The sequence below is a fragment of the Oryzias melastigma genome, linkage group LG11, assembly GCF_002922805.2.
Source record: "Oryzias melastigma strain HK-1 linkage group LG11, ASM292280v2, whole genome shotgun sequence".
Lineage (NCBI taxonomy): Eukaryota > Metazoa > Chordata > Actinopteri > Beloniformes > Adrianichthyidae > Oryzias > Oryzias melastigma.
The window spans coordinates 11,317,203-11,327,601 of record NC_050522.1 but is presented as its reverse complement, the minus strand read 5'-3'; the positions used below and the strand labels follow the sequence as shown (position 1 = coordinate 11,327,601).

Sequence of the window (10,399 nt, the reverse complement as noted above, 5' to 3'; positions counted from 1 at the left end):
TAAGAGAATGGATCAAAAGGTACATCCATGCCAAATTTGGTGGTAGTGCCACAAAATGCTCAGTAATTTTAGTAACTGGTTTCTCTAAGATCCAGTGTGCACGGATGTAGCATCGTGGAATGAGCACGCACCAATGCACAAGGGGACAGGGTAGTTCCATCTCCTGACTGGTCCGGGCATACAGGTGATGTGGGCATTGCCCTGGAGGTGTGGAAGCAACCATAATTAGACATTAAACATGAATAGTTACAGACTTATTTTCTTAAAACACTTGGTTGGAAATGATGTATTATAAAAGACATCTGTCTTTCATTCAAACTGAGAAATTTAGCCGAAAATTAATATTGACGATTTGTGCAAACCACATCTGATCTGACAGTTTGGTTACAGACAGAGAAACAACCAAAAGGATAAGACTAATGAATAGTAGCACATTTAAAAAAATGAGCAAATTGAAATGATTTCAAATGCAGCGTTGGCGGTCTGTTTGATTTCAGTTGGATGGGAATTGCACATTGCAGGCTCTTTTGAAGGGCTGATCTTTGTTTCATTTCCTTTTAGTTGTTCGTACAAATCAACAAAGAGAAGTAACTGGTGTTTTACCTGAAGGGAATATCCCTGTTCACATGAAAACTGCACAACATCCCCCACCATGAATCGGTCTCCATGTCTAATCCCAAAGTTTGGAGTCTGTGGTTCTGGGCATGACTCAAGACCAATAGCTGTTTAAAAAAAAAAAATAAAACATGTTTTGGTCTTTGTATTTAGTGCAAAAGCTGTAGATAAAGCTGTACAAACGTGTACCTGTATATTCCAGGTGAAATCCAGCAGCTGAGACACTGATATCGGAGCTGAAGCTGAGATAAAGGTTGTTAGATGTGCTATTCAGCAGAGGAGGGATAGTGGTGCCTGAGAACAGACGGAGCAGACAGAAGCAGAGAATGAAGACCCTTCTTACCCCCCCAAAAAAACTAAGCCTTTAGAACAAATCAGAAGAGTAATCTGTAGCACAGGAAGTAACAAAGATCTCCTAAAACCTACATTTTTTTTTCTTCTCCAAGTGAGAATTGTTAAAAAAGGGCAAAGGGAATTACTTTCATTTGAGGTATCTATGATATTTGAAGCCACTTTTCAAATGTTGACTTGACCTACTTACTGTGTGGAAAGGAGAAGTACAAAAGAGGAACTGCAGCAGGGGAAAAAGTTGGCTCGATGTTGGAATACTTTTTTTGTCTTTGTTTTACAAGAAATAGGGGTGTGGGTTCATCTTTTTGATTAAACTGATGGTCATAAGAATGACATCCACATCAAACAATCGTCTACGGACCTTTGTCAAAAATGTATTCAATATATTCATTTTTACAATTCCATTCAAAAAAGTATGATACATGCTTAGAGAATATAGCTTCAGTGCCCACTGTTTCATTGTTTTAAGTATTTATTTGAGCCATAGAAGAGAAAAAACATAGAAGTAGAAAGAAAAAAAAGGACCAGAGTTAGTTTCTGTTAGTTTCTAGTGTGTACCAGATCATTTCTGGTGTTCACCAGATAATGCACACCGATGGTCTCTGGTGTTGACAAGAAACCAGTACTATTTTTCTATTACTTCTAGTTTCTGGTGCACACCAGGTGTGCACTATTTAGGCCCAGCAGTGCACCAGTTAGTTTCATACGCACACTAGTTAGTTTCTGGTGTGCATCAGTTAATTTAATATGCAAACTAGTTAATTTCCAGAGTGCACAAGTTAGTTTCAGTTGTGCACCACTTAGATTCAGGTTCACATAAGTTAGTTTCAATTGTGCATCATTTAGAGTCAGGTGGACACCAGTTAGTTTTCGGTGAATACTTGTTAGTTTCAGGAGTGCACTAGATAGTTCCATGTGTACCCTAGTTAGTTCCAGGGGCATGCCAGTTACTTCCAGCTGTGCACTAATTTGTTTCTGGTGCATACTAGTGAGCTCTAGGAATGCACTAGTTCCAGGTGTGCCCTAGTCAGTTCCAGGTGTGCCCTAGTCAGTTTCAGGTGTGCCCTAGTCAGTTCCAGGTGTGCCCTAGTCAGCTCCAGGTGTGCCCTAGTCAGTTCCAGGTGTGCCCTAGTCAGTTTCAGGTGTGCCCTAGTCAGCTCCAGGTGTGCCCTAGTCAGCTCCAGGTGTGCCCTAGTTAGTTCCAGGTGTGCTCTAGTCAGTTCCAGGTGTGCCCTAGTTAGAATCTGATGTGCACTAGTTAGTTCCAGGTGTGGACTAGTCAGTTTCAGGTGTTCTCTTGTCAGTTTCAGGTGTGCTCTAGTTAGTTACAGGTGTTCTCTAGTCAGTTTCAGGTGTGCCCTAGTTAGTTCCAGGTGTTCTCTAGTCAGTTTCAGGTGTGCCCTAGTCAGTTTGATGTGCGCACCATTTAGTTCCAGGTGTCCACCAGTTAGTTTCAGATGCACACTAGGTAGCCACAGTTGTGCACCAGTTAGTTTCAGATACACACTAGCTAGTTTCAGTTGTGCACCACTCAGATTCAGGTTGACACAAGTTAGTTTCAGGTCTGCACCAGCATGTTTCAGTTGGGCACCAGTTAGTTCCAGATGCCCACTCTTAGTTTCTGTTGTGCACCACTTAGATTCAGGTTTAAACAAGTTAGTTTCAGGTGTGCACCAGCTAGAGCACTAGCTAGTGCACACCAAATAGTAATGCTCATGAAATTTTTATTAGATAAAATCATTGGCCTATATCAGGTCCTACATTCATAGTTCATTTCTTGTATCAAAAATAGGCAAAAACTGCACTTCATAATATTTGCTTAGTATTTCCAATCCCTTAAACAATTCTAAAACATAGCTTGGCTCTAAATATCACTGAAAGTTTGCAAGACATGAAAATTAGCTAAGTTTTTAGGTTTAACATTTTGTTGTAAATACATTTTTAAAATGTGTATACCAGAATAGCTTCCCAGTCTTGGTGCATGGCTGTCAGCACCATCGTAGAAATCCAACGAGTCCCAGTTATGCTCCGTGGCAAAACTCACAACTTGTATCTGGAAATAATACAAAAAAGGAAATGTAAATGGGTGTAAACTCATTCTTACTAGTTTTATGTTTTAAATTATTATTATTAAAGGTTTTCTTTGCTTCTTAAAGTATTTTTGGTAAAAGATCTTGCCTCCAATTCAACCAGCTTTTATTAACAATTCTTTGTTTTGAGTGTTCTAGTTTTCTTTGTCTCGGCACACTGATGAATTCATCAATGCCAAGTTTAATGTGTTGCCCGAGGACACTTCAGGATATGCTCTGTGGTCACCAGGAATAAAACCACTCATCATGGAAATGGCAGACTGGAAAGCTCGGCTCGTTGTTCTACACGTGCCACAAAACCAACATATAATGACATGCTACAATAAATCCAGCCTCAGTGCAGTGTAGTTTAAAATATTAAAGTATCGTTCCAAACAAATGTGCTTCTTAACTTAATTGGTGTTACTGTAATTAAATTCCCTGGAAGCATTGGCTTGCTGGGAAAGTCAATGAACTCATCGCCGCTTGTGAGTTGAAGAAAACTATAAAGAGGTTCTGGTTTTTAAGAGAAACAGATGATATTTTTAGTTGTGATTGTGAGATATTAGACAAATTTCCTCAAAATTTCAGATCATGTTTACATTGGAAATATTGTCCCTCAAATTACAACAGTGAAAGGTACACAATCACTAGTTTGAAATTCTAACCTTGGGATCAGAACAGTAAAAAAAACATGTAAAACCAGATTCCTCGTCTTCATTTTTCTGTGATATTAGTAGCAGAAACTAAATACTGGGGAGTTCTGTCTGATATTTTGTGCTGAATCCACTTTGCAAAAGAGGCATCTTTGCCTTTGTCTTTGTCCCTGAGAGCAGTTTAGCCTACAGACAAGCAGGCGTTATCTTTCATGATTAGATCTTATCTAGTTATCTCTGATGGCTCTTCTCTCAGAAACCATCCATCCATTCATGCTACTAATAATATCTAATCTTCCTAAGATCCTGCATGCTCAGCTTTTAAGCCAATGATACATAGGTCAGGCTGAAAGCAGAGTGTGACGATTCCAACCTGTATTCCAGCCCCTTCTGGAACAGAAATTTTCCACACGCAGTTCTGGTTGTTGTCATACGGCTCTGGGTACCCCGGTGATAGGATGGTCCCACGTCGGGAGGTCAAGACTCCGCCGCACGGAACTAGAAGCAAAAAGATGGCAAAAAAATGTATTTTTATGCATTTAATTATTCTTTTTTTTTAATTAAAGTGTAAAAAGTGTTTTGGAGTGGACTTACCGACACATGTCGGTAGGGTGTCATTCCACTGGGCCAGGTTGTCAGGTACGCTCTCACAACGGATGGCAGAGGAGCCGTGCAGGACGTAACCGGGGTTGCACTCGAACTGCACCAAGTTACCGACTGCAAAGTCATTTCCCAGTCGTTTGCCAAATCGGGGCTCTGGGACTGAACTGCACTGCGTGGAGCTGGTCCGTGGTACAGCTGAGGACCACAGAGAAACCACAGGAATTCAATTAAATTATAGAATACATTGTTTTACGGATTATCGTTTTGTCCAACATGAGACATTTCTTGTAATTGACAAAAAAAGGCAATTTTTCTCTTGGTACTGAATCATGATCTCTATTAAAAACAAAGTGGAGCAAAAATAAATGATTTATTTAAATTGATAGTAATTAAAAAAAATACATTGAAGGCAATAATTGTGGTTATTGGCCATTTGGGAGCCAACTACTTAAATTGTCACATTTTTTGTATCATTTTATTGTAAATAGATCAATAAATGTTCATGCTATTTGGTTGCATGTCCTTGCTTTTATCTGTCTCTCTTTTATGATGAGTCATCCATTTTTTTCCCTTTAAAACTGGAATGCTGGGAGTCATGCCAAATAAGGCTAAAACCTCCAACCACTCTCTGCAGTCCAGGCCTCTAGTCCCTCTGAAAACCTCCAACACATGTTCCTCTGCTTCAACGTTATTTAAAGTCAGGTTCATGTCATCCATACTGTGGGCAGTGATGCTCCACACACACACCACCACAGATGCTTTCTTTTGCACTTTTCAGTGATAACAGCCTGAATGGCCTTTTCCATCTATGCCATGTAAAATCTAACATCTTTTTTTTCCCAGAGGCGAGCAGAAATCTGCACTCTGACCGCGGAACATGCGTCCAGTGTCTGTGTGTCTCTCTGACAAGCTCCAACATCTCCGCTGCGTTCTTGTGGGAAATAAATATTTTCCTCTGCATCAGACATTTTCAGGTTAGAGTCCCTTAAGCGCCGATACATGTATGAATTTTTAGTTTTAGTTTAAATCAAGTTGAGTTTTCAGATCACCCGTTCCCAGCCAAGATTATGATTTATTTTAATCAATAATGCATAAACTAGAGTAAAAACAGGTTTATATCCATACAAAGACATGCCAAACATAGAATAATTAGGCTAAAAAGATCACCTATACTGAAAAAAAAAAACACAACAACATTAAAGACTATTTTAAAACATGTTCAAATGAAGGGCAAATTGTTAAAAATGGTCTTTATAAGTGACTAACAGATTCAGTATAATCCCCAGAGACGAGAATAATGGATTGTGTCGTTCTCCTCAAGTTCACTGCTGAGTAAAGACAATAGGAAGCAGCTAGTGGTGCTGCATCTGTTTAGCCCTGATTGTCCTGAAATCAAACCTCAATTCTCTTGAGAAAACAGGACAATTATTTTTTCAAGTCACAGCATAGGAAGCTGAAGTGTTTTTAAAATATAAATCACAGACGTACATCACCATGTCTGATAGGTTAAGGTAGACAACTTGGTATACAGCCCAGCCTGTACATTATATGTCAAAATGGCTGAATGCATTAGTACTTCTATGCAATTAAGACCAAAACTTAACAGGTTCATAGTTTATGCAGAGCAGTTTAGCTTCATCTGCATCCCACTGGGAAAGTTTCATGAATGTGATTTTGAAGCTATGGGAGCCTCATTTGTAAAACAGTGTGTAGATTTCAGTTTAGAACACCAAAAATGTGCAGATACATGAACATTGGAAAAGTATTCAATATAGTTTTTTTCAGTGATTTCTTCCACTCAGCTGTACAAAAGGTTTGCACAAAACTGTGGCGAATAAGGAATTTTTTTAGCCTGGCAATATGATACGAATCCCAATGCATCTGTCACAATACAAAATGAATTGTGATATATCCCAAAACTGTACCAGATTTTTTCACATTTTTCACTTTTATTGTTAAAAACAATGTTAAAATTCATTTTATTTAATGATCACAACATTAAGCACTGCCAACTTTATACTTATACAAGCCGCAATGTGGGACAGAGTTTCGGTTAAGTACCCATCCCAAGAAAAAACTAAATAGTACACGTCTGAGAACAACAAAAACCACAAGGCTTTTAACACAATTTGGTTCTCGCAAGATCTTGTTGTTGTTTTGGTCGTGGTGTAGAGCCGCTCAAAGAGGCTCAGTGTGCTGTGCAACCAACTAGCAGTCGGATGTTTAGATGGAAAACAAAAGCAAGACGTTGAAGGACAATAATCACAAATAATGAATGAAATATTGTTCTGTCAGCATTTTAAATTGATACAGGTATCGCCAGATGAAATACTGCAATATATCGCCAAATGGATTTCCCCAACACCCCTATTTAAGGCCTTAGTCAAATGTACCCATACGGAGGGTTGACCTGTACCATAAACTGTATGATACAAACACATGTTGTCATTTTAATACATTTTTTTTATGAAACATACAAATTACAAACTCATGTGAGTCTTTCCAAAACACGGATATTAGAAAAGTAAAAAAATACCTTGGTAGACAAAATGAAATCCTTTTGAGGTTTCAGGTCCTACTGTAGTAAACTTGATGGTAATCTGGTTTCCTGAACTCAGAGGAAGAGATTCACCTAAAAACAAAGTCAAAAAGAACACATTTAAAAGGTTTAGGGCTGGGCTTTCTTCTTAATAGGTGAAGTCAGTCATTTGATCTTTACCAGAGTGGGAACCAGAGAGAGAAGACAGCAATGTGTTCTGCTGGGTGGGTCCATCATATATTTCCACCACATCATTAAGAGATGTCTGGAACAACACAAACTGGCCAAAGAGAACTAAAGGCAAACATAGAAAAGAAAGGAAACAGTCAGATCAAGTGATCATTTCCCCACTATTGAATGCTGACAAATTATCATTCTACGCCACTATTTATGCCTGACCTTCCAATGATAAAATTAACCTGTAAAAGCTCATTTAAATGTTATTAAGCTCAAGTGTCAACTTCGATTTGAAGCCAACTATTGGCAGAAAATTACATATCAGCACGCTTAATAATCAAAACATCACTTTATCTTCATCATGTTCTAGGCACTCCCCATTACCCAGCCATCAAATGGGTGCAGAATATCAGTGCTGTCAGCTGGTGTCAAGTGCTAATGCAAGCATAAACTTTATGAGATTTCAGAACATATGTCTGGGTAAAAATACATTTTCATGGCTTTGGAACTGCATTGGAATAGGTAAAAAGAAAATACAAAAGTGTTTTTAATTAGTCAAGGAAAATATGTCATAAATTGTGAAAAACATGACAAAAAATATCAGAAAGATTTGGACTGGAGGGTGGCCATTAATTAAACGATGCTGTTTTAATTACCCCACCCACGACTCCTAAAGTATATGGGAATTAAACCCAGTAGTACCTGCCTGATATTTTTTCTTTTTTTTGGTCTAGTTTTAATGAAGCAAAACATCATTAAAGCAACCATTAAATCCATCTATTCATTCAATCTGTGCAGATCTGTAGCTGTAAGGTTAACATTTAATGCTATGTTCACGCTGAGATGTACATTCAAGAGACTGCTTTTAGTGAAAATTTGGTAATAAAGGTAGAAGTACCCCTTATTAGCATTAGTTAATGCATAATAAAGCATTATTTAACAAGTAAATAATCAGTGTATTACCTAATGCATTAATTAGCAGTTAACTAATCAATAATAGGCTCAGTAATGCAAATATTGGTAGAAGTGCCCTTTATTAATGTTAGTTAAAGCATAATTAAGCATTATTTAACAATTAAACATTAGTGGACTACCTAATACAATAATTAGCAGTCAACTCATTATTAATAGGCTTAGTAATGCAAATAAAGGTAAAAGTGCCCTTTATTAATGTTAGTTAATGCATAATAAAGCATTATTTAACAAATAAATAAATAGTGTATTACCTAATGTATTAATTAGCAGTGAACTAAATAATAAAAGGTTTAGTTATGCAAACTAATGCATAAAAGTGTCTGTTAACACATTATTTAAAAGTTAATAAAGTTATAATGCTTAGCCAACAGTAATAAAGGGTACCTTATTATAAAATGTTACCAAAGTCTATATTGGGCTTCCATGTTTAATACTCTTGTGTTCTCGTGTTGCTACCAAAGTTATTAAGTCAATTATTGGTTCTACCTACAAAATGCACAGGAACTGAGCATGCGGTGAATGTTAAACCAGTTGAATTTGGTACTTGGCTTTGGTAGTGACTACTGGGTAGTGTTTTTTTCATCCATGAATTGCCAACTGTTTGAAAACTCAATCATGGAGGAAAGAAATTAATATTTGTGCTTTGTGTCCGCTGGAATTATATGACATCAAGCCTTTCATATACCGCAAAAGAAAAAATCTGGAGTGAGATTCGCAAGATTTGCACTACTTTGACATTTCGCACCAAGCCTCTTCCAACTGTAAGTACATGCGTCAGTATCAGGTAGTCACACACCTGTATAAACGCCAAATGCTAAAAGTGCATTCAAGAAATCCACATCCAGTACTAATTATCTTTAGAAACAATAAACATGATCTTCATAAAACAAAACTTCCATACTTGCTATTTTCTCCTTTTACACTCCCACATATACACACATATCCCTGTCTCAATCTCTTCCTCACACCCACTTCAGCCCCAAAGGCTGACTTGTAAGGGATTAAATCTGAACAATGGCAAGGGTATTTGGCTCTAAGAAGGTCAGTGGCCACTTTGCACAAGATTGTCTCTCTCTGTGGATTTCTTTTAAAGCCACAGATTTCCTCTCTGCATTCATGAAGTATCCTTTTCCACGTTAGATTAAAGACAAGTCATATAGGGACGGAACGCAAACGTGGGTTTCCAGTAGATTTAGATCTGTGGAGCGGTACATCTTCATATGTACAGCGTCGTCTAGTTGGATCTTATTAGTTGCTGTGAGTATATAAAGATAATTGCAAAGTGCCAGGTGAATACAGAGTGGCAAGATTTTGCTGAAATATAAAAAGTGCCACGCATGGCTAGATTTAAAAGACCCAATTAAAGTTTTCATCTCTTGCTGTAAGATTGAAATGTGATGCTGGTAGATGAGGAGCTCATGGCTGAAAATATTTCAAAGCAGAAGCTCAAATACAATTCTATGATATTAGATATGAGATAGCTTTAGTTGGTACTTTTTTCATACAAAAACAACAGATATTTATGTTTAAAGTCACAAATAGGAGTACAGCACAACTGCACAACTCCCTGTGTTTACCACACGGCTCATTTATGCCTCTAAATTCTACTTAAATTCACCCAGGAGACTCATCAAGCCATCTGGGCCCTAAACTGTCCAGCAGTGTTTGCATCAATCCACTGAACATATCAGGTGATTGAAAATGTTTCACGGTTCATTTGGCTTTTTGAGCTTCACACATCAGACAGCAAAAAAATAAAGCCTTGGTCTCCATGGAGCTGCCATCTTGTCACATGACTTGCATGAGTTGGTGTCCTCTATAGAGACATCATCCTGCAGTGCTTGATAGCCACAGATTGTGTTTCAAACTCTATGCGTACAGGGCTGGTAGCTGTAGAGATTTTCAGATCATATATCACTTACATATACATATATTCCCATCCAGCTCAATAAAAAAAATCATTTTAAAATTAGATTAGATCAGACAGGAGGAAATCAGATAAATTCAAATTATATTAGATGAGTGTAGGATGAATTGAAGTAATTTTTTATGTTCTAAATATTTATTTTACTTCAAATTTAATATAAAAATTCATGTATTTGTTGGTTTTCAAAAAAGCAACAAAAAAATCAACAATAGTAAAAGTTTCTTAATTTTTTGTCAAATGGTACATTTTTTTTAAATGTATGAAAGGAAATAAAAATGACATTTGACTTTTTAAAAGGATGCATAAAAATATATATACAGTAGTTGAGGCCTATAAATGGCTACAAAAAAATGTTTGGCAAAATGATAAACTATGTAAACGTAACACACACAAAAGAGCTTTATAAAAACAAAACAGATCACGAAATTTTTGCAAATATATAACTGAAGGAAAAGCTTGAATTTTATTATAGACTTGGGTTTGTTGC

The 10,399-nt window shown here is 37.2% G+C and overlaps 1 protein-coding gene across 1 annotated transcript in view; it reads right to left on the bottom strand.

Moving 5' to 3' along the window:
* csmd3b (CUB and Sushi multiple domains 3b) overlaps positions 1-10,399 on the bottom strand; it is a gene marked incomplete in the record, with an annotated part of 423,353 nt that overhangs the window by 67,240 nt on the left and 345,714 nt on the right. The window contains 8 exon segments of the mRNA XM_024295326.2: positions 132-201; positions 604-722; positions 805-909; positions 2,923-3,019; positions 4,065-4,189; positions 4,286-4,489; positions 6,831-6,926; positions 7,014-7,127. Of these exon segments, the coding sequence (XP_024151094.1) occupies positions 132-201; positions 604-722; positions 805-909; positions 2,923-3,019; positions 4,065-4,189; positions 4,286-4,489; positions 6,831-6,926; positions 7,014-7,127 (930 nt within the window).